Source organism: Macrobrachium nipponense, chromosome 14, assembly GCF_015104395.2.
Source record: "Macrobrachium nipponense isolate FS-2020 chromosome 14, ASM1510439v2, whole genome shotgun sequence".
Taxonomy (NCBI): Eukaryota; Metazoa; Arthropoda; class Malacostraca; order Decapoda; family Palaemonidae; genus Macrobrachium; species Macrobrachium nipponense.
Genome location: NC_087207.1, coordinates 33,224,780 through 33,248,865, shown reverse-complemented (window position 1 = coordinate 33,248,865; position 24,086 = coordinate 33,224,780). Strand labels below are relative to the sequence as shown.

At 37.4% G+C, this 24,086-nt stretch overlaps 1 protein-coding gene across 6 annotated transcripts in view; it reads right to left on the bottom strand.

Moving 5' to 3' along the window:
- Positions 1-811: 811 nt before the first annotated feature.
- The window catches only part of LOC135226443 (collagen alpha-2(IX) chain-like), a 103,280-nt gene continuing 80,005 nt past the window's right edge, over positions 812-24,086 (bottom strand). For 2 of the 6 annotated variants that reach the window (XM_064266007.1, XM_064266011.1), the window contains 18 exons: positions 23,581-23,754; positions 20,919-20,939; positions 19,433-19,504; positions 18,382-18,459; positions 16,122-16,229; positions 14,671-14,778; positions 14,214-14,433; positions 11,175-11,281; positions 8,222-8,396; positions 7,930-8,081; positions 7,529-7,789; positions 7,254-7,424; positions 6,797-6,985; positions 6,454-6,600; positions 5,334-5,388; positions 3,970-4,071; positions 2,391-2,558; positions 812-2,201 (listed from right to left, as the gene is read on the bottom strand). In XM_064266007.1, coding sequence (XP_064122077.1) covers positions 2,011-2,201; positions 2,391-2,558; positions 3,970-4,071; positions 5,334-5,388; positions 6,454-6,600; positions 6,797-6,985; positions 7,254-7,424; positions 7,529-7,789; positions 7,930-8,081; positions 8,222-8,396; positions 11,175-11,281; positions 14,214-14,433; positions 14,671-14,778; positions 16,122-16,229; positions 18,382-18,459; positions 19,433-19,504; positions 20,919-20,939; positions 23,581-23,754 — 2,499 coding nt within the window. In that variant the 3' untranslated portion in view covers positions 812-2,010. Of the gene's footprint in view, positions 2,202-2,390; positions 2,559-3,229; positions 3,381-3,969; positions 4,072-5,333; positions 5,389-6,453; positions 6,601-6,796; positions 6,986-7,253; positions 7,425-7,528; positions 7,790-7,929; positions 8,082-8,221; positions 8,397-11,174; positions 11,282-14,213; positions 14,434-14,670; positions 14,779-15,200; positions 15,300-16,121; positions 16,230-18,381; positions 18,460-19,432; positions 19,505-20,918; positions 20,940-23,580; positions 23,755-24,086 lie in introns of those variants that run through there. The other 4 variants (XM_064266008.1, XM_064266009.1, XM_064266010.1 and 1 more) reach the window with 4 other exon arrangements.

Here is a 24,086-nt window from a genome sequence, read left to right as displayed (position 1 = left end):
GGATCTTCGTCACAACATAATCAACAGCTTCTTAGTTTTCTGTAAATGAAAACTATTGAGATGGCATTGCCTGTCCGTCCGCACTTTTTCTGTCCGTCCTTAGATCTTGAAAACTATTGAGGCTAGGTGTTTGCAAATAGGTATGATCATCCACCCTCCAATCATCAAACATACCAAATTACAGCCCTCTAGCCTCGGTAGTTTTTGTTTTATCTAAGGTTAGATTTACCCATAATCGTACGTCTGGCAATGGTATAGGACAGGCCACCACCTGACCGTAGCTGAAAATTTCATGGGCCGCGGCCCATGCAGCATTATACGCTGTCCAAAAAACTCGATTGCACCGAAGACATTTCGGCGCATTTTTTTACTTGTTTACTGCACCCATCAGAGTGGGACAAGTATATTCAAACTGACATTTCCTCTTAAGCGCTGGCAATTGAATCATTCTGATTATACAGCAAAGGGTTGAGAATTTCGTATTCTGGAATTTATCCAGATACTACAGTGATCCCAAAGGGTAAAACGTCTAACCTTTGAGAATCAAAGTTAAAGTAGAATCTTTGCTGTTAAAAGCTATCACTGAATTACACAGTTCCTGCTGTAGGCGAGCTGCAGATCAGATTAATGTTGAAATATGGCAGTTTGAGAGACCAAAGTCTTCGTCCATTTCCGGAGAAAGCCTGATACCAGTGTCGCTAAGGAAGGGTAATTAGATTGCCCATCTCATTGTCCTCTGTATTAAGAAAAAAACTCATCTAAATACCATCAAGAAAGTAGTGGCATAAGTGAAACCCTACAGCAATCAATATGTTGGCCAACTCTTTATTAATTTCGATACAAAACGATTTTTATATACAATAAGATGTTAGTTACAAAGAATATACAACATGGCAGTATTTATTTATTTTTGTGTTGCGATGGAGGTGTGTACCCGCAGTAGCACCATGGAATAATCCCGGATTCAGAGCCATTCACTTACAGGACTTATTCTCCCTCACTTATTAAGCTTATTCTCTCTCTCTCTCTCTCTCTCTCTCTCTCTCTCTCTCTCTCTCTCTCTCTCTCTCTCTCTCTCTCTCTCTCCTTTCATTCAGTCTTATTCCTCTCTTCTCTTCATTGTAATAGCACCATTGGTCAGCATTAGTTGCACTAGGCAGGATCTGGTTGATCGTAAAATGTATAATTTTAAAGAGATTGTTTGAGTATCTTTAAATTTAATGGATGTATTTGGTTTTAATGCCGATGATACGTTTGTATTACCGGGAATCTCATTGCTTTACTTTCGGTCAAATAAGCAAACGCACTTGTCTGTTCGTATGTATGCACGTATTAGATATAAATGTGCTGTATAAAACATAAAAAAAAGTTAGATTATCCGCTGGTTTTCAACTGCCCGTGTTACATTTTCTGAAACTTGATATTAATTATTCTAAGTTAACGTTTCCTATTCTACCTAACATACTAATCAGTCATTCATTCAGCACAAACAAACTAAGAGAGGTTATGGCAGTGATTGAGGAAGAGACATTAAATCAATGTCTGTTTTTTGGGACCTACTTAGTAAAGGGAGAGAGGTGGGGAGGGTATATATTCCTCATGATATGTTCTCTTGGTTTGCCTAACTCATTTTTAGTAAGACTCCTGACACACATCTAAACACTCATGTATACCTTTCCAGCCAATCAAATATGGAGGGACTTTAGAAAAATGCACCGATACATTCCTAGTGTAAGTTTGAGAGACGTTCCATATAAAAGTAATGACAATAACTAATCAATCTTATTTCGCAATATCAAGAAAAGGAAAAGTGAAAACACGAAGCTCTCATATAATGCTCAGACTGGAGTAAGAAGGACGGAATTTTTTCCTACACTGATGTGACAGCTAAAAGCATTTCGAAGATTTTTTTTTTATCGAGTTACGTTGACCTCAGCAAATTGAAAAAAAAAAGAACGCTCTCCCTTTGAAGGATGTCACGACATCCTTGGGAGTGTTGGACTAGGATCCTCACGGGCCTTTGACGTTGCCGGCTACAGCTTGCTGATGGGAATAGGCCAAGGCTGGATTACAGTACTCGCAGTGTCCTGGGGGTCCTTGTGAACCAGGGGCGCCCCGGCCTCCTTGAGATCCAGGCATGCCCGGAGGGCCTCTTTCTCCTATTCTGCCAGGAAGCCCAACTCCTTGTGGACCTGGTGGACCTGTGAAATTTGCAAGAAAAAACTGGTTATCAAAATTCACCTGCCACCTGGAAGTTTTTAGTTATCTGAGTGAAGCATTTCCGATGAATGGCATGCTGTGGAACTTGTGCACAATGCTAGCAAATGGAAATTCTCTAACTCCTCCAAAAATACACCGGAACTAAACAAAACTTAATTATGACCACTAACCAGGTTCACCAGCAGGTCCCATCTTTCCTTCCCTGCCTTCGCCCATCTGGCCGCGATCTCCCTTGTAACCTCGAGGTCCTCTCTCTCCGGCAGGTCCCTGAGGACCGGCTGCTCCTGGGAAGCCAGAGTAACCACGTTCACCGCGTTCTCCAGAGACACCAGGGTTACCTGAAGGTTGCAGGGTGACGTTTAGCTTCTTGAACAAGTAGGAGAAAATTAAGTTTATCTTTTATGTTTACATATATAATCGAGTAATACAACTAATTGCTTCTTAATCATATGAAATACTACGAGGCAAAACTTCGTCTGCTTTCAAGAAGGTAACCATTTTCTTTACAGTTTATTTTGCTTTATATCATCATGAAAATTTTTAATTAATTTTCCCAAATAACAGGGACTTCATAAACAGTATAGTATCACTAATATTTGAAGTGGGCTGTTCCAATTAACTAAGTGTGTTAAAAAGGCTATTTCGTCAACCAAAAAGTTAAACAGATTTTATTCATCATTTGAAATTAATACAGTTTACTCTGAAATCAGCAAGTGCATTACACTGTATGAAATAAATGTTTAAAACTGAAAGACTGCAGAGCCCATCTTAAACATTACCTATAAAGGAAGCTTAGCTTTTTTTTTATTTCTTTGTTGAACTATCAGTGTCCCCTGCCTTCTAGTTGCAATTAGTTTGTTTAAGGAAAGACCAGTCTAATATTACAGGAAATTATTGTGCAACATAACAAGTTCGAATATTAAATCAAAAGTACTGATCACAGTCAAAGGAATACCAATTTAACGTCCATGCAAAAGTGACGAGGATTTGGCTTTTAGAGCTGGTGTACCTGGATTTCCGGGTTTTCCAGGGGACCCTGGCCTTCCCACTCGACCCCTTCCAGGCGGGCCAGGGGGACCTCTCAAGCCACGGCTCAGTTCTTCCATGCGGTCTGCGGGAACAAAGCATCAGCCACCTCTGCTGTCATCTGACAGGGTAGGCTGAAGGGGAAAGAGAGAGCAGGAGAAAAATAGCTGCGGACAATTCAATCAAGAGCAGAAGAAAAAGAGTAATGATCAAATGGTAAAAATGAAATATTTTTTGCGAAGTTCCAGTTTCTGATGTAACACCCTCAGCTTTACTGGGACATTCTTGTCTGATGTAAGAAAATGAGGAGAAAATAGCTGCAGGCGTTTCAATCAAGAGGAGACGAATAGCAGAGATCAACTAAAATATATTCATGGTTTGTGTGCGAAGTTCCAGTTTCTGGAAGTGTGTGATCTTAAGAGTACACTCCAACACTTCGTGGAATATAGGTAGAAAAAGAATGCAAGCTCACGTTTCTTTCTGGTCAAGGGAGCAGTGTGTGTGCTTGCTCTAATCAACAAAAGTAAAAATGCAAAAAAAAAAAAGGAACCATTTTCCTAGTTCCGTTCATTTGCATACGCAGTCACTCGGTTTCTGACCAGTGATTAGAGGTTATAATTAGGAATGTGGGATGCAAAAAGATCGCAGGAACCGGGACGAAGTTCGCAGGCTTTGTCATGAAGGAAAATGACACTAAGACTATCATATCAGTAAGATTCCAACCTGGAACGCCCATCTCTCCCGGTTCTCCAGGTGGTCCACGACGTCCAACTCCTGGCCGTCCAGGAGGACCTCTCAGGGTCTTGGCAATTTCTGCCAAGTTTTCTGAAGGAAATCATGATTATACGCTCAACATTGGATTTTAACATTTTGTACTCTTATTAGAATAATATAAACACATTTCTCTCCTCTTCTCTCTCTCTCTATCTCTCTCTCTCTCCTCTCTCTCTCTCCTCCTCTCTCTCTTCTCTCTCTCATACACACACACACACATATAGAATATATATATATACATATATATATATATATATATATATATATATATATATATATTATATATATATGTATATATATATATTATCTATATGTGTGTGTGTGAGGGAGAAAGACAGAGAGAATGTAGTACATATGTATGTATGGACATCCATACTAAGGCTCATGTTCATAAATAAGAGAGAATTGTACGTTTTATAATAGATAGGAAAACAATCCACTGGTAGCCTGAACTGTTGCAAATGATCCAATTTCCTTCGGACACAATTTACACATTCTAAAACTAAACAAGAATAATCACAGTGAGATTGGGAAAAGAATGACCATAACTGTAGAATTTCATTAAACAAATGATTAGAAAAACATATGGGCCAGCAAAGAATACATTAGGATTACAGGTCTGTTACTTAATTACAAACTGCATTGTTTGTGGAATGACTAATCTAGGAATTGTTTACATCAATCAATCCCAAAGATTCACTACGTTATCTTACACATGACTCGAAAGCCAAGTTGTACAAGTCAGGTTGGTGTAGTCTTTGCTGAATCTTAAAATACATATACCTATATATCTACAAATACATTTGGTTTTCTTGGATTTGATATGATTGAAAGAGTTGTAAAATTGGTTATGGTTGCTAACTGAAAATTCACACTCGGTTATTTGATATGGTCGTGGAGTTGGTTTTGTTTGACAACTGGAATGTTCGATAGGATTTGATTGCTAATCTTGTAAGGCTTTAGATTGGATTTTGTTAATAAAATTTCCAGTTTGATTTTTGTCGACTGATAACGCTGTAAATTTGGTTTTGTTTAATAACGTGACAAATTCATACTTGGCTTGTTTGATAATGTAGTAAATATGGCTTTGGTTTAACACTAATTGTGAGAAATGTTTTGATCGATAATTCATAAATCTATTACTTAGCTTTCTTTGATCATTCGAAACATAGTTGTATTTGTTACGTGAAATACGGTGAAAACTTTCTGTCCATAATATTATTAATAAGAAATAATTCTCGCCAAATGCAAAAACAATCCTGACGACTGGAAATAGTGGTGACAAGAGGAGCGGGATCCCTTCAGACACATACCTCTCAGCACCGAAGCACAGATTCCTCGAAGTTCAGCCTCCGTGTATTCGCGTCCCTAAAGAGTGAGGAAGAACAGTCTATATGAAAAGTCACCGTTAATTTACTCGTTTATAAAACAGTTCATGACGAACGGCGTCAACATCTGGATTTTCTAAAAGGCACTACACTGAAATATTCTCAGAAAAAATGTGTTGTTTACTTTGCATTTATGACAAACATTCTGAAAATTAAATGCCTCAGGAAAAGCTCTGTTCACTTAACATTTCAGGAAAAACAAATTGAAGTAATATGAAAATATCAGAAGAACTATCTAATGTGCTTTGGCATTTTTGGGGAAAATATCCGGTCTCGTTCATACTGGATATTAAAGATGTCAGTCTGAAACTGAAATATCTCAAGAAAAAGTTCTTGATCGCTCATTATTAAGATATATATATTTTAAAACTGAATTACTTCAAGTAAAAGATCCCATCCACTGTACATTTGACGTGAAATATCCGGAAACCATTTGAAAAATCTCAGGAAAACACAAGATTTTAAGACACATCTGGAAAGACTATGGAATATTCCAGGAAAAAATTCTTGTTCTCTCAGCATTTTCAACGGACATTCACTGGATATTATATGACAGATATACTGAGAATGACAATTTTCAATCAGTTTCAATGAAAAATCCTAAAAACCTTTGAAATGTCTCAGAAAGAGGTCTCGTTCACTCAGTATTCTGGGGCAAATATTATGGAATAAAGTGTCTTAGTAATATCTTACTATTCATTCAGAATTTTAGGACAGACATCTTGAAACCCTTCGAAATATCGCATGAAAGAAATACTACTTGAGAAAAATTCATAATGAAGAGCTTTGAAAGAGCGCAAATTTCCATCGTATGACACTGGAACACAGAGATTAAGTACACATCTGGGTGACGCACGGGTACAGTAACTCATGGTAGGGATTTGGGTTTGGATGTTTAGGTTACATTGGGTAAGATAGGTAATATCAGTGCAAAATGAGCTCCCCAAAAATTCACTCACCCCATGGTGTTTGTTGTATATATTGCGTACAAAACTATTAACGCTGCATACTATTTACACACAAACAGAAACACTCATGTGCTTACAGGGGTTCCGGGTAAACCAGCTGCCCCAGGGGGTCCTCTTGCTCCTGCTGGTCCAGGGAGACCAGTAGGGCCACTGATGCCAGGTAGACCAGGATTACCAGTTTTGCCTTGTGGTCCGCGGTCGCCGTCCGCTCCTCGTTCGCCAGGCTTGATAAGATAATATAGAAAGGAATCAGGATTATCCTGGCATTAGTGTTCATTGTAATATATCGTGACTTGAGAACGCACTCGCCTTTCTTGTAGTTAAATGAGATATTGATTAGGTTTATAATTACATGTTTGGTTGTTTACTTGTCTGGCACTGCAATACATATCAGCCTGAGAATTCATCGTGTTCACTTACCAAACCAGGAGCACCCATGGGACCCATAGACCCAGGCATACCATATACTCTCTCTCCAGCTACTTCCATTGCCATCGGAGCAGGATTGCCAGGAGGACCTGGTGGACCAGGTGCACCTGGAGTTCCAGGTTTACCCATAAATCCAGGGAGACCAGGTGGACCAGATGCACCAAGAGGACCTGGTGGACCCTGAACAAAAACATAGTTTCCACGTGTACATATTTTGCCCAAAGTAAAGAGTAAGTAGCAATATTATCATTAAAGGGTAAAATGTAATCATACTGTAATATTTTTGAATTCCTGCAACGTCACGTTTATTTTCCTATGGAATATATTTCATTGCCCTTATGAGTAAATTGGTATTTTTTTATATTTTCAAAATTTACTTGGATATTATCAACAGACTGTCTAAACCTTCATAGTTTTTGTTTATAAGATAAGAAAAAGCAATACTTACTTGTGGCCCTGGAAGACCACGGGGACCAATAGTCCCTTGTATTCCTTGAGATCCCTTAACGCCATCCTTTCCGGGTCGTCCAGGAGGTCCTTGAGGTCCTGCAGGACCTTTAGGACCCATTTCTCCTATTGGACCACCTTCGCCTCGAGCTCCACGTTTACCTGGTTCTCCCTGATATTACAAAAGAAGTCGTTAAGGACAGTTACATTCAATTTAGCATACGGTACTGCTTGTGGTCACATAAATTCGTGAGACTGTCAAGAAGGTTTAGTTACCTTTAAACCTGGTAAACCAGAATGTCCTTTGGGGCCGATGATTCCCATCTGACCAGGTTTGCCCTCTGGACCTTGCATTCCTGGAGGTCCTGGTGGTCCGGGTGGACCCTCCTCTCCTCTGTCACCTTGCATACCCTGTGGTCCTTGTGGACCTGGTTGACCAGGGGGTGAGGGTTCGCCTGGGAAACCTGGTTCTCCTCGTTTTCCAGCCTCACCTTTCAAGCCCTCGGGACCAGGAGATCCAGGAGGTCCTTGTGGCCCCTGATGAAAAAGGAGAGTATTGAAGAAATTGGAATCTGATATTGGTAAGAATATCTTTCAAATTTTGCATGATTAAGTGTACTCAAAATCTGCATCCTTTTTTTTTTTTTTTTTTTTTCAATAATGTTACATATACTCACAGGCAGTCCAGCTATACCGGGTTTTCCGATCAGTCCAGTCACTCCTGGGATACCGGGTTCACCCTTGGCACCAGCTTCACCTGCTGGACCTGGTTTTCCAGTCTCTCCCCGGTTGCCATCCTCTCCGGGTAAACCGTTCTCTCCCCGATCACCTATATATAAGGAAGGTACATGCAGTATAACAGCATAATGCCTCAGATCGAGAATAGCGAACTGTTAAGATTTCCGTTTTAGATTGCAAGTCAACTTCAGAATACAGAAGAAAAAGTACATTTCTTAACATGGATATTACCTTTGTCGCCTCGCTCTCCTGGCATACCATCTAAGCCAGTAGCTCCCATAGGACCTGCCATTCCGGGCTCTCCTGGTGGACCAATTGGACCCATAGGACCAGGTGGACCTGGAGGTCCTGGGACAGCCTCACCTTCTGCTGAACCACCTGGTATTCCTGGTGGACCAGCAGGACCCTGAAAAAAATATAATTGTACAATACACCTCAAGAATAATCTAATATACCTTGTCCATACATGTCATCAAAGATGAGATGTTTTTACTTGTTTGTTTGCATCGCCAGCTATTGTACTTAGTTGAAGCCACAGCTTGATTTTCTATGTGATATCATTAGCAAAATGAAAAAAATATACTTCCGTTTCCTTGTTTGTTCGCCAATATCCCATTCAGTTATCAATAATTAAGAACAATTTAGTATACTATTATCAAATACATTTACAAAGCCAGTAAGAAATAAAAAACATTGGTTAAAAATAATCAACCACTGTTGCATTGTGCTTTTTGGGAATATCTTTGAAATACGAAAGGTTTCTTGTTTAGGCAAAAATATATAAACAAGATTTGTTTCTCACAAATTATATATATGTAAAGCATAACCACAAGTAAAAAAATGAAAGACTGGGTGTAAGTCTTGACCGGTTTCACCTTTATCTGTGAGCCATTGACGAAGGATTGATACATAGTGGTAGAAATAACGATATAGTATTCTACAGAGACAATATGGACGAACATGCACAACCGTTTGAGGCGGCGCGCGACACCTGACAGGTGTCAAAGTGGAGGGGCGAAAAAACTCGTTAGTGCTGGTGACCTCATACTATGTTTCCATACATTTTTACTGCCTTCCTTGAAAGTTAAACGGTTTACAAATTTCTTTTGAAATTATAAGATCAAATTTATACCTGCCTTGACTGATATTCATATTAAGGCTATAATTTCCGTTTAAAAAGCTAGATTCAACTGTATTCTTTTCCAGTGCATTATTAGAATGTTCTATCTTTTTGCACCCTCCCTCTTAAGATGGAGGATATCTTTCATATTATTATCATAAGTTAGAGCAAGCAGATTTTTTGTGTTGTAAGGTTCTTTTTTATTTTAATACACAGCCTTTTTTCCGCCTCTAAATCATTGTTTAATAAGTAATCGGGATATTTAAATTTCTTGCCTGTAGTATTCCTAATCTTATCTATTGCATCATTAGTGTATTCTGAAAACTACTGATGTGAACTTTGATTTCCTAACCTTATTGCTTTGAACAGAATAAAAATGCACATAGGAAAAAATATTATTAAGTTCTCTGTAAACACTATTTAAACCCAGTATTATTTCTATATATTATGCAATCTAAAATGCTAGGCACCCATCCTTGTCCATTATTTGACTTTTCAAATAAGTTATTTATTTTTTCGTTCCTTGGCCATACACAAATTATATCGTCAACATACCTGAATCTTAATGCATTGCGTGGAATGATTTTGCTTAACATTTTCTTTTAAAAAATCCATTTGCAGATTACTTTCCACTGAGGATAGTAGGTTGCCCATTGCCATAAATTTGTGGAAAAGATTTCCCATTGAATTCAAATTTGTATTCTTTCATACATGATTTAATCAATTCAAGTAGAGAGACTATAGAAATGCCTGGAGAAAGGATGATCATATTTGTAAACAGGGTACGAGGTCACTAGCACTAATGAGTTTTTAACCCCTTCCCCTTAACACCTGCCAGGAGTGGATTTGTAGTCTCCACCAGTCTGTACGTTTGTCAATACTGTCCCTTCAGTATATATTGTCACTTTTACCACTAGCACTAAGGAGTTCAGCCACCACTCCTTTTTGATACCTGTCAGGGGTGGATTTGCAGCCTCAAAGTAAAGGGCCAGATTATGTTACAAAGTTGATCCTAAAGTGTTTCACTTCCACGTCTAGATTAACTGCCTAGTCAATAATATGAAATGTATTTGATATAGGTCACAATCCTAGATGGCCCTCTGAAATTATATAAACCAAAACATGACGAAAATAAAAACCTTGTATATGTATATTATCAGAGGAGAACATAATCATTTTCATTCCTAGATTATGCTAAAGTGCTATGACAAATACCTTTCATCAAAAAATGACAAAACCAGTTCCCCTTATATGCGAAGCTGATCAATGATGACAGTATCTGTTACTAGACTTATGTCAAGTCCTGAGCCACTTTTAGTCAATCAAAAGAAGAAAAGGGAAGATATGAACTAATCTTATCAAAAAAAGTATGTCAACTTCTTGGTCGATATAAAAAAATGAAAAATGAAAATAGATTTTAGAATAGACCAGCAGCCCCGGATACTGAACTGTAACAAGACTAGACCCATGTCGAGGTCAGACTAAACCAAGAACAGAATATTTCACAACTTTTGGCAAGACCGGTTCCCCTTGTAAGTCAGTCTGAAGGAGAAAGAACACTGTAAGATCAGCTACCTTTGAAGGTAAGATTGGACTAGCTTTATCACTGCTTCAGACTAAATTAGGAAAACCATGACTTAATAGCAATGAATATGACGAAACCTTCATTTCTTAATCATGCCAGATTAGGTAAAAAGGGACCTAGTACTAAACTGACAAAGTGAAATCTCTGCTCCTGACTTAGTCAAAATCAGAGAAAAACAGTATTTGATAGGAAGCTGACAAGAAACCCCCACTTCTTTGTTTAATCAAATATCAAAGGTACAGATCATGTATTTAACGACCTATAAGTAACCTAGTTCTTGCCATGTTCATGCTCAGAAACAAGTCAACCTCACTGCAACACCAATTCGTCTCGAGGTTAGGCGCGCAGTTACTAAGCTTCCAAAATCAGCTTCACTCCTAAATCGAGTTAGACGTCAAGGACCAGCAACAGTGCAACCCAATAAAAGGACCTGGGTTATCTATTTCAGATTTCACACACAAAATGGAGGTTGAACTTACCACAGGCCCAGGTTCTCCTCTAGGTCCGGGCAGGCCTGGAATGCCAGCGTCACCTTTTGGGCCTGCTGCTCCTCGTCTGCCGTTCTGTCCCTCTGTTCCTGGGTCGCCTTTTCATCCAAAATAAAGAAAGAAAATTATAAAATGTTAAAAAGTAAGCCTGCTACTTAAGTCATGCATATTCATTTTGGGAAGTTATCATCTTCCTTGTTCCTATAAATCTCCTATCTGTAAAAGTCTGATTCAGTTGCTTGTCTCTTGGAAATGTAATTTTCTTACTCCTTTTTCTAGTTGGCAGCGAATCCGGGCACCATAGGGCTACAAAGGTAGCTTCCTTGCTTTTATAATGTGACAGTGGTCTGAACCTTCCATCATGTATTACCGTTGTCCTAATTATATATCCTTTATAGCCTAACCCTTGAGAGAAGAAAATTCATTTCAACTCAGTTATAAGCATGCCTCACGTTTCTGTCCTAGTTTAGAACTGCATCAAATGGATACAAATCTCATATGGGAAGTTAAGCAGCACTTTCAAGTTTTCTGTTTATCCAGTTTATGCAAGTTGAAGCAGTACCAGTTTGTCATTCAAGACATATTTCTATTTCTAAATACAGTTTTCTGACTAGTCTCTTTTGAGCATTAACTCTTAACCGAAAGACCTGGTAAAACTAAATATATTATTATTATTATTTATTTTTTTTTTTTTTGCTCTATCACAGTCCTCCAATTCGACTGGGTGGTATTTATAGTGTGGGGTTCCGGGTTGCATCCTGCCTCCTTAGGAGTCCATCACTTTTCTTATTATGTGTGCCGTTTCTAGGATCACACTCTTCTGCATGAGTCCTGGAGCTACTTCAGCCTCTAGTTTTTCTAGATTCCTTTTCAGGGATCTTGGGATCGTGCCTAGTGCTCCTATGATTATGGGTACGATTTCCACTGGCATATCCCATATCGTTCTTATTTCTATTTTCAGATCTTGATACTTATCCATTTTTTCCCTCTCTTTCTCTTCAACTCTGGTGTCCCATGGTATTGCGACATCAATGAGTGATACTTTCTTCTTGACTTTGTCAGTCAACGTCACGTCTGGTCTGTTTGCACGTATCACCCTATCCGTCCTGATACCATAGGCCCAGAGGATCTTTGTGTGATCGTTCTCTATCACTCCCTCAGGTTGGTGCTCGTACCACTTATTACTGCAAGGTAGCTGATGTTTCTTGCACAGGCTCCAGTGGAGGGCTTTTGCCACCGAATCATGCCTCTTTTTGTACTGGTTCTGTGCAAGTGCCGGGCATTCGCTTGCTATGTGGTTTATGGTTTCATTTTTTGTATTGCACTTCCTACATATGGGAGAGATGTTATTTCCGTCTATCGTTCTTTGCACATATCTGGTTCTTAGGGCCTGATCTTGTGCCGCTGTTATCATTCCTTCAGTTTCCTTCTTTAGCTCTCCCCTCTGTAGCCATTGCCATGTGTCATCGCTGGCTAGTTCTTTAGTCTGTCTCATGTATTGTCCGTGCATTGGTTTGTTGTGCCAGTCCTCTGTTCTGTCTGTCATTCTCCTGTCTCTGTATATTTCTGGGTCTTCGTCTACTTTTATTAGTCCTTCTTCTCATGCACTCTTTAGCCACTCATCTTCACTGGTTTTCAAATATTGCCCCAGTGCTCTGTTCTCGATGTTGACGCAGTCCTCTATACTTAGTAGTCCTCTCCCTCCTTCCTTTCGTGTTATGTACAGTCTGTCCGTATTTGCTCTTGGGTGTAGTGCTTTGTGTATCGTCATATGTTTCCTGGTTTTCTGATCTATGCTACGGAGTTCTGCCTTCGTCCATTCCGTCCATTCCACTATTCCTGCGCTGTATCTGATTACTGGCACTGCCCATGTGTTTATGGCTTTTATCATATTTCCGGCGTTGAGTTTTGACTTGAGTATCGCCTTGAGTCTCTGCATATATTCTTTCCTGATCGTGTCCTTTATCTCTTGGTGTTTTATATCCCCTCCTTCCATTATTCCCAGGTATTTGTATCCTGTCTCATCTATGTGTTTGATGTTGCTCCCATCTGGTAGCTTTATCCCTTCAGTTCTCGTTACTTTGCCTTTTTGTATGTTGACTAAGGCGCATTTTTCTATTCCAAACTCCATCCTGATGTCCCCAGATACAATCCATACAGTCTGGATTAGGGTATCTATTTCCTTGATGCTCTTACCATACAGCTTGATGTCGTCCATGAACATCAGATGGTTGATTCTGTTGCCTCTTTTCTTGAGTTGGTACCCGGCATCCATCTTCTGTAGTACTTTTGTCATGGGAATCATGGCTACTACGAAGAGTAGTGGGGACAGTGAGTCGCCCTGGAAGATCCCTCTCCTGATATTAACCTCTGCTAGTCTTATTCCAGAGCTTGTAAGTATTGTATTCCAGTTGCGCATTGTATTTTTGAGGAAGCTGATGGTGTTTTCCTCTGCCCCATATATTTTCAGGCATTCTATTAGCCATGTGTGTGGTATCATGTCGAAGGCTTTCTTATAGTCTATCCATGCCATGCTTAGGTTGGTTTTTCTTCTCCTACTGTTCTTCATTACCATTTTGTCTATTATTATTATTTATTAATTATTTTTGGAAAGAATTCTCTATCGCTTATTATATATATTATTATTATTTGGGAAAAATTCTCTATCGCGAGAGAGTATATACAATATTCTAAGGGGTCCATAATGATAAAAAATGTTACGAGTAAGTGCATAATTTTTAAAAATCCCTTTACAAAAAGCTTTCGAACGCCCTCCCTGGATTCATCTTCTGTCAAAATTTTTGGAATGAAGGGTTCGAAAGCTTTTTGTAAAAGAATTTTTAAAAATTATACACGGACTCGTAACATTTTTTATTATCGTGGACCCCTTAGAATATTATTATCATTATTATTATTAACTGTAACAGAGATAATAAAGTTTTCCTTTTCATCATCTTTTTTTTTTTGACAAAAGGAGTAATAAAAGTAAGAGAAAGGCTATTTTTCAGTATAAAGTGCACCAGTGCCTACCTTTCGCTCCTGCAGGCCCTCTTCGACCTGGCGCGCCATCGTTACCTGGCGGTCCTTGTAAACCTGGCGGACCCTGTGGACCCTGTTCTCCTGTAGGCCCTGTGACAAGAACCGAGTCTCCTGGCACGCCTTTAGGACCAGGCAGGCCTTGAATTCCTATGGGGCCAGGAAGTCCAGGGGGACCACGGGTTCCGTCATTTCCTTTGGGTCCTATGGGTCCCTAGGATTGAAAGATGGAGATGAGGTTCGTTCAGATAAGGTGTTACGCTCTCAATCAGTCCTAAAGTAAATTTTCCATGACCCACTTCTCGGTCATTAATGCTTACCGACAACTTAAAGACAGTCAAATGAAATTATGCGGGAAAAAAACAGCATTTCCTATTTTTTCCTTATTCGTAATATATTAAAGGGAAAACACTGACTAACTTTAAAATGACTTTACTCTTGAAATACTCACCACTGCCCCTCCGAGACCAGTTGGTCCAGGCGGTCCCGGTTGTCCCGCGGTTCCAGGTGCTCCTCGCTCACCCTGACGACCTTGTGCGCCTGGTGGTCCAGCTGGGCCCTAGTATTAATCAAACTTTATTATTAACAAAATGCTATCAAGCGAATGGATGGGAAAGGCTTCATCTAACTTCTCAGCAGAAATTTGTCGTCATATTATACCAATATGTGATACATTAAGAAATGTTTTCGTTCTTAAAAACATCAGCGAGAATTGCCATTTATTTCAAAATATGTCCATTATAATGCAATAGCATGCGTAACTTTTATTTCTTAATTAAGAGTAATAAGTTAGAAAATCACACAGCTGACAGTTATTTTAAGATGAAATATAATAAAGTGAGACAGCATGCCAGTTGACAGCCAAGCAAAGAGGAAATGAATCAAATCAAGGGAATGGGGCTGTGCTCAGTGGTGAATTGCAGGAAGATTGTTGATGAGGATGTTGAGTTTGATGATGACAGTCCCTGGGACATCACGTACTGGCAATCCATCCTCTCCACGCTCACCCTTAGGCCCTCGGAAGCCAGGTAGACCAATTTCTCCCCTGGGGCCCGCTTCACCTTTTTTGCCTCGTCGACCCTACAACACGTTAAATGCTCTTTTATGATGCTTTTTCCATGAGCTAAATTTATGTTATTATACCTTTACCAAATATGTTTAAGCACCTAAGAGGGTTAATCACAGAAGCCCAGCGAGTAGCTGGGTAAGTTCTGTAGGCCCATGCCTCCAGTAGACGTATTGGGAATGTGTGTACAATAAACATTTTGTCTGCAAGCCTACAGTTCTTCTCTATGTGGTGTAGGAAGAGATTTCTTGTATATAATTGAAATGTAACAATGTAACGCGGTTGCATATTCATATATTAGCTACATCAGGAGCAAACGGAGAGTAGGTAATCTCCATTTTAATTAACTTTCTAAGAATTATTTAATAGGTGGGGTGATAAAAGAATGATACTGTACACACAGTACCAAATCATGTCTGTAGTAAGACCATTTTCCATGAGCAAGACCTGAAGTTCCGTCTGTCGAAGGCGGTCGGTCTTGCTCACCTAAGTCAATATTGCCTTGCCTTTGAAGTAGTTGTGGCCAGCTATTTGAACATTCACCAAACGCACTCACAGCCATCAGCCACCGTCATGATAAGCTTGATGGTGTTCGCCTCGTAAGTAAGCCATTCTTTTTTATTATCTACATGATATCTGCGCTTTATAAAAGACAAGAGTGGAGATGAAGAGAGAATGGGGAAAAAATGGGGTACTCCGGAAAGAAATAGGAGTCAAGTTAGAACCCAAGAGGAGGTCATTGATTTTAGGCAGAGGTAAGCTTTCCTTCGGCAAAGGAGTGGCTTTAGACAGCCAGTTTGGCTTTAGGCACCAGCTCTCTGACGAATTCAACATACGGGGAAACCTAGGCCACCGGGTTCTCCATTTTCTCCAGGTGGACCAGTAGGTCCTAACGGTCCAGGAGGTCCAGCAGGTCCACGTCGGCCGGGGACACCGTCTGCACCCTAAAGGTCATCATGGGTGCCAGGGCAGAAATTTTCGGGAAGATAACAATTATTATGACAGACTCGCACTTTTTTTTTCTTTTAAGTTATGAAGTCAGAGGATATCAAGAAAATAAATGATTTTGCTCGCTTCTGATTTCATTAGTATTTCAATTTTTTACCAATATGATAATATACCTATGCATGTATATAGCACTCAACATACATACGCATGAATCTCAAGCGTTCAGTATATTTTCATACTATTAATCTAACCAGTGGGTATGCGATACGCCAGGAACGATTCTATCAATTTCAAAAACTGAAATAGAACATTTACATTGCATAATAAACGCTCCTGGTAATATTGTAAGAACAACTTGTCGCAAAAATCGACTGAAATCAGTGATAACAGATTTGATGAAAAGCCACATCTCTAAAAGGAGATATCTATTCTCGCTTCAAAAAAAAGGGAACTAGTCTAAGCCAATGAATTAGCTTATCTTGCATCCAGACAATTAATTAGTTTAACCTGAATAAAAGATGATGAGTTAATTAACCATAAACTATAGTTTGAATCAACTTAGTCTACTGAATTAAAAATGAGGAGTTTATTGTCGAAGAGTTGGACACGAAATAAATCACCTGCTATAAAAAAAAATTCTAGTTCTAAATATCTAACATAGCAAAAATTAACGTGTTCACATTCGACCACCCAATTAAGTTACAAGGTATTACTTAAAAAAAAACACCAGTAAATTAACTGGCCATGCATGTATCCTCAATTTTGAAATGAATCAATAACAGTGCAAGTATTTATTAAATCTAGAACAATGTTTATCAATATTGTGGGATTTTCTATTGCCCACTAACCATTCATGAATGATAATTTGATGAATGAAATAATCCAGATGGACGAAATACAAATAGAACATAGAGAACCTCTTGAAATCACGTTGTCTACGATAATGAAAATGCGTGAATCCATTAATGTGCTATGAAGCGGAATTCAGATTTTCATATTTCATATACATCTCTCTACAGAAACGGCAGGCACCAAATGATTTGGAAAATGCTTCAACTTATACCTTGGCATATCTTGGAAGATTTTGGGAAAAGTACTATGGTATTATTTCTACACCTGTTCTACAGACATTTGACTTTATGAATAAACCAGATTTGGAGAAAGTGACTTAAGAGGTGTTGAAGGAATTGTAGTGAAAGCACTGATTTTATTACTGGACTGGCTTCTGAAAATTTATGGAGAGTGTTAGACTTTATTTTATAGATGTTTTTATAAAAATAATTTGAAGATTTGTCTTTATAAAAAGACTTGCTTTTAAATATGTAGGAAAATATCTGAATTTATTAATAAATGTTTTGTAAAATTCTTTAAAATAGATTTTTTCTTAATAAGTGTCCTGCTTCGGAAAATCTGATACAAGGATTTGCCTTCATTACTTGTTCTGGTTTGGAAAAAATTGAACGAAAAGGGTCAAGGAAAAATATAAGACAAAAAACAGAAAACAAAGAATTTTTTTTCAGAAGTTGTTTGCATAATTGTATGACACGGCTAATTGATACCAAAAAAAAAATCAAAGAAAAACTATAAGGGGCTATCAAGTTTAAAAAGGTCTACCTTGAACGATTTTTACTTGTTTTAGATTGCCTTACAATCTGGTTTCTTTCATAAAATATAAATTACGACTTTAAAAATACTACCGCTATAAAAATCAGAATAACAAATTAGTCAACAGCAATGTGAAAAGATGGCTTTTTAATTCTTCGCGTGTGTCTTCTCTTTATTGCTTCTATTTTCTCTTAGACCTTAACAGAAAATTATGGTTTTCTCATAGACACTAGTGCCTACTTTATGTGTACTTTAGTATAATTGCTTCTTCAACAGATTTTTCATTGCTTGTGTATTTCATAGAAACCTTTAAAAGTATCAGTTTTCCTATTGACATCAATGCCTAACTGTTTTGCTTAAATATATGAAGCTACAAATGTAAATAAGCATATATTGATTTAAACAATCATCAGGTCCTTATGAGACCATGCCTTAACACTATTTCAGAGTTTTTTCATTGACTTAGTTCTTACTTTTATTTGCACTGAAACTTGTATAAATACAAATAAATACATAATTATGAATACGTATACTTAAACTTACATCACTTCCGTTGAAACCTGGGGGTCCCATTGGACAAACGATTTCGCACTGATCTGGACCAACTTGAGGCAGTTTTTCCTGCAATAATTCAAGACGTTATTAACAAAATCGTCCGAAAGATTTCCTGGAGTAGTTCCAGAGAAATAATAGCAAAAGTCAGCTAAAAACGACAGCTTAGAAAACCATGTAATTCTGTAGTGATTCTAAAAGATGAGTAACATCCATCATCTATAATTCTCCTGCTTGCGTGTGCTAGATCTCTGTTTATCTATGTTTATCTGGAATTAGGGGTGGCCTTTTCATTATTATTTATCTTATATTCAGGAGACAAAGCACCAACCAAAATGTATTTCGCGTGGTTTTTTTTTTTTTTTCATTAAAAGCTCCTTCGAATGGGAAATTGCTTTTCCCTTTACTTCAAGAGCAAAGACCAAAAGAAAATAAAAAGAAGAAAGAGGAAAAGAAAAAAAGGAAGAGAAAGAGAAAAGAAGAAAAGTGGGAATAGCCCACGGAGGAAAGTTTAAGGAATTGACAAAAACAGCATTGCTAAAATTTGAAGTTTCTTATCAATAATTCAACGCATTTAATGTGAATAAATCTACAGTTAAATTTAAGTCTTTATAAAGGATTTTAATTTTCATGTTCCACCGCCTTTGTGTGCTCCAGTCAAACTCATTCCTAGTAACCAGGTAGATTCTACACGCATATTCTTTACCTTAAGAGAAATTAAAGGTTCATTGGCTATTGATGGGTGATGGAAATTCATTCATTGAGAACCAGTACTGCAGAAAAGACTGCAGTAGTGGAAAAAAATAAATTAAATGAAAAGACTGCTAAAGAATTGAAAATTATTACTTACTTGGTTTCATTACTTTAAAAATGTTAGAAATGAAAGAATAGCTTATTTGGAACCAAAAATGAAACGTTAGAAAGAAATATAAACTCCTCTTCTCGGACAAGTACTAAAGAAAAGATTAAAAAGAGAAAAAAATGGAATGATTTAACTTGGAACGAAAATGACCTGAATCACTCATTACAAAACAATACTCACCGGCAGTTCTTCGCAGGTTTCCCTTTCAGGTCGTGACGGGTCGCAGCTCATAACCATCCACTGTAATTCTATCTGTAATTACCAGAGAACGAGGTCAAATTCAGGCCATGACCACAAGAAACAGAATTTCATGCAGCGTAGCGTTAGGTCAAATGGCATAATTATCCCCTGCACAAAAAAATGTATCAAAGAAAGGGGTCATACAAGGTCATTATTAGTTAAGAAAACTATATATAGTCTTTTTTATAAAATAATAGTTAATGAGGTCAAACAAGGTCACACTATGCAAAATGGGACTATTGTGTTACAAAAAAACAATAAGAAATATAAATTTTAAGCAAGGTCAACTGAGGTCGAAAGAAATCGCTGTTCTTCTCATAAAAACTGGATAAAATTTTTCACATTAGATCATTTATCAATAACCAATCACTGAAAGTAGGGATGCAGAATGCTTAAATAGGCTATTACCGTATTTTTTCTCAGACAGTATAGGACTTAAGTAAAAAATGAAACTAAAGATAAGTCAACGCGACATCTGCTGGTTTCATGTCGTCTAAAACTAGTCATTTTGTGAAACCTTATACTGTACTGTTCTGTCAATTGTGGCTCTTGGTAGTCATGAAATAGAATCACCAAACCTGTTTTAAGAGCAATTGAAGATTATTAATCCTTCTTTTCTTAAATGCTACTTATTCAACTAGATTATCTCATTCGCATTCATAGCACCACTAAATAATGCCAAAAACGAATGTTACTCATTACGTCTACCACTGACATTTTCTTAAAAGTATCAGTGAATTTATGCTAAGATCAAACCGTTCTCTATGGATATGAATCGTTGATTTTGAACTTATTGACAAAACATGCATTATACAATCATCTCATTGTGAAATATGAGGTGTTATTTTCCACGCAGATTATAAAATTTCATTCTGAAAATAACTCTATTTCAAAAATCAGATAAGAAAATGAATGATTTATTACTAAATTAATAGATTTTAAAGAACGTTTTTATGACTAGTTGTGCCAATGCTGCTCAAAAGGGTATATTACAATGAGTATTGAATAAGACAATCTTAATCAAATCTGCTGTAATTCCTTTATAAAGGAATTACAAATGTGATAGAAACGGAAAATTGTTGCTCCATTTACTCTTCACAGGGAATATGGTCAAAAGCGAACACTATGAAATCAGTAAATAAAAAAATAATGGTTATAAAACTTAATCTAGAAGGACGTCATTCTGCAAAGTAAAAGAAATTGACATGTATTGAAGTGTATCATTTAATGAAAGTTTTTAAGGGATTATAAAAAAAATAGCATTCACTTAGAATTAACTCCCTTGCTTACACCCACTCTTAGTTTCTCTGAATCTCTAAATCTATATCTGTATCTATAACTTAGTATTATCGTAACAAAAGTTGAACGTAAAACCATTTGGTAAATTGCATGTAAAGATAAGTAGTTTTCTCCAAATATTACTTACACTGAACCCCCTTGGTTTCTTCTTCAGGACAAAGAAGAAAAATTCCAGTTAGTGATTGACTACTTCGTCCATGCAGTGATAGAAGAAGAATGGACTTGCAAAGATAAACAACAGCATTAGATAACTGTTGGCAACTCTGTCACACAAAACAGGCGATGAGTAGTTCTGGCCACAATTGGATACAGTGTTGATGTTGTTGATGTTTCTGTTGTAGTTGTTGTTGATGTTGCTTTCATTGATGTTATTAGAATCATCATATTGGTTAGAATAGTTATTAGATCAATATAATACTTAAGGGTTACGTTCACCATTAAATGCTGTTTATAACAATGGGGCATTTGAGGAGCCATTAACATTTTGAAATCGAACAGGAATATCAGTCCTGTCAGTGTTACGTACGTGAAGGGTTTCATGAAGAGTAAATGAATCCATACATTTTTAGAATTTTTTTTAGACACTTAGCTCCATTATTCTGTCCTCAGATGCACCATCATAATTTATTGTAATTTTGTAATTAATTCCTTGTCTGAATGAATGTCTCAGTAACAAAAGTATCAAAGATGCTCTTTATGATGTGACGATGGATTTTATTTCATCTGGTTTGCACGGCATGTTGGAGTAGTTTCACTGGATCTGGTTAGAGAATACTCGGGAAGACTTGTTTCTACTCTACAGTGCAAAGAAGACTAGGTAGTCTCATTTATTCGGGAGGGGAACAACGAAATGAAGCTCTATGAAGAGACAAACTCTCCGGTGATGATTTTTCTTCAACTCTGAGCGGCCTCAGGCTTTGATTAGCCTCTTACATCTCAGTTTTCATCCACCTATGCGATGCAACCAGAGGGTATCGAAAACCCATCGTGAAATCAATATTATTAAAAATATATCACAGACGTGAATATATGAATGAATAAATTAACAAAAAGACTTTGATTAATTGCAAACAAAGACACACAATTATTAAAGGATGGTTAAATTCAAAAATTGTAGAAATATATATACACACATACAAGAACCACATACTCAAACTTATACATCAAGCTTCATTGTGTCCAAAAGTACGAAGCATAAAATTGATAAGTAGATCATAATGGCTGCAAAACAGTTTCCTTTATTTAATAGGAAGGGCTGAATATTTCAGACATTCTCGAATACCAATAGACTTTGTGTGACAGAAAGCATTGTGATTATAATTTCAGTTAGAAGAATGATCAAAACTTGTTTTGCTAAACTACATGATGATTTATTTGGAGTATTAAAGTCAGATTTTAATCGAGAATTTTGTAAAACAAGAGAATAAGCTAAATATAAAATATGCTAATTTATCAGTGAATTCTATGAAATACATACATAAAACTTCTACAACTCCATGTAAAATTATCAGAACTTGACAGACACAATAAGGGATGAATTATAATTGAGCAAATTATGTCAAACCTTTGAGCCCCGTTTGTGAACCAGTATGATCTAGATATCTCCAAACAGATGTCTTGTAATTTTCAAACCAATTAATTGGTATTAGATATAAAAACTGTTTTGTATTTTTTTTTCATTCCTGTGTTTCCATGTTAAGCCCTGCTGCATCCATTACACGGGCTTGTGTCTATTCTTGTCTTTGGACTGACAGCTGGGAAAGATATGTCACCTGAAAAAATTTGCTTTGAGTAAATGTAACCCCGATAAGGCTCTCATTAGCCAGTCATAAACCAGTGAGTATCTTCTCTGAGTTCTTTTAGATAAGGATTTGATGACAGCAAATTGATCTATAGGATGAAAATATCATTAGATCAACAATTTAGTTTGAGGGTAAACAGGTGTTGCTTTTCATGAAATTGGTTTGGGGACAAGAAATTTGTAAAAACAGTTTAATGAGTCTCAAGCAACATTGCATGTATTCTTTAAATGGAAGATGAACTGACTCATTCTTGAACAAAAGGACTTTGCAACAAAGTATTTACCTTTATGTCTGTGCTGACTGTAAAGAACAAATGACTTCATTAATATTGTAAATGTTCACTTAGATCTACAGGTAAACAGTGATTATTTACATTTAAGAAATTCCTGAATTTGTTAATGAAGAGCTCCATATGTAGACTAAAAGTGTAGTTGATTAATTTCTTGGTTTCACGCATTCACATTAGGTGATGATTTTCTCTAATGCTTCAAACATGCAAAATATTATGGTTACTTATTATTGAGTTCCTATCAAATATTCTGCGTTGATTAAATTCACAAAAGTAACACTATTAAACAGGATTATTAAAGATATGACCCAGTAAAAGAATTGATACCAATATTATATCATTCTTTGGTTGGCGGCGTGAAACTACCTTGAAAGATCATTCATCGCTTTATTTATATTTATCAGTTTCTCGAATATGGCCTAAAATGATCTCCAATTAGTCACTGAAATTCACCATCCATTTTTTTTCCTTGCCCTTTCCTATCCCTCCTTCCCTCCTTGCTCCCCACCTCACCAACTGCTACTATAATATTATAAGACTTCCCGCCACCTATCCACAGTTAAGGTTTACTAATACAAACCCACGGCAACTAGGCTTGGGGAGACCTGCTCAAAATCCTGAGACTATAATCGTTTTCTAATACCCAACCCACGACTGCAAGTACTTACTGATACCCACCCAAGCATCCAATGACTTACTGGGACGGTTCTGAAGGACTCCTGTTGTTTCCCGATGTAGATGTTTCCGTTGATGTCGATGGGACCGAAGGGGTCCAGGGGCTCCTCTGTGGTCCTCTGGCAGTCGAGGTAGAGGGTCACTCGATCTCGGAAGACGCCAAAGTGGAGTTTGTGCCATTTTTTGTCGAAGGCCTCCTGAAGAAGGAACGGAGAGGAATTTGGTTTTTAGTTCGAGTTTGAGCTCCTTTTCGGGATGCAGTGGTACAATAATAGGTAACCTATTAAAATAATAGGTAACGTAACATCAATCATTTTTAGCGCTACCCTGCGAAATACAGCTGCTGCTCTAACTGGATGTTGAATGTTGTTCTTCAAGTTCGTCTGTATTATCATTATTAATCAAATATATCTCGATTTCTTTTTCTGTAGGTGTATTAAAATTGAATAACATTTCAATATAACTAGACAACAAAATTATCGTTCGTAGATTTAACTTTTTATTCAATCGCTCAAGATTTTACAACTAT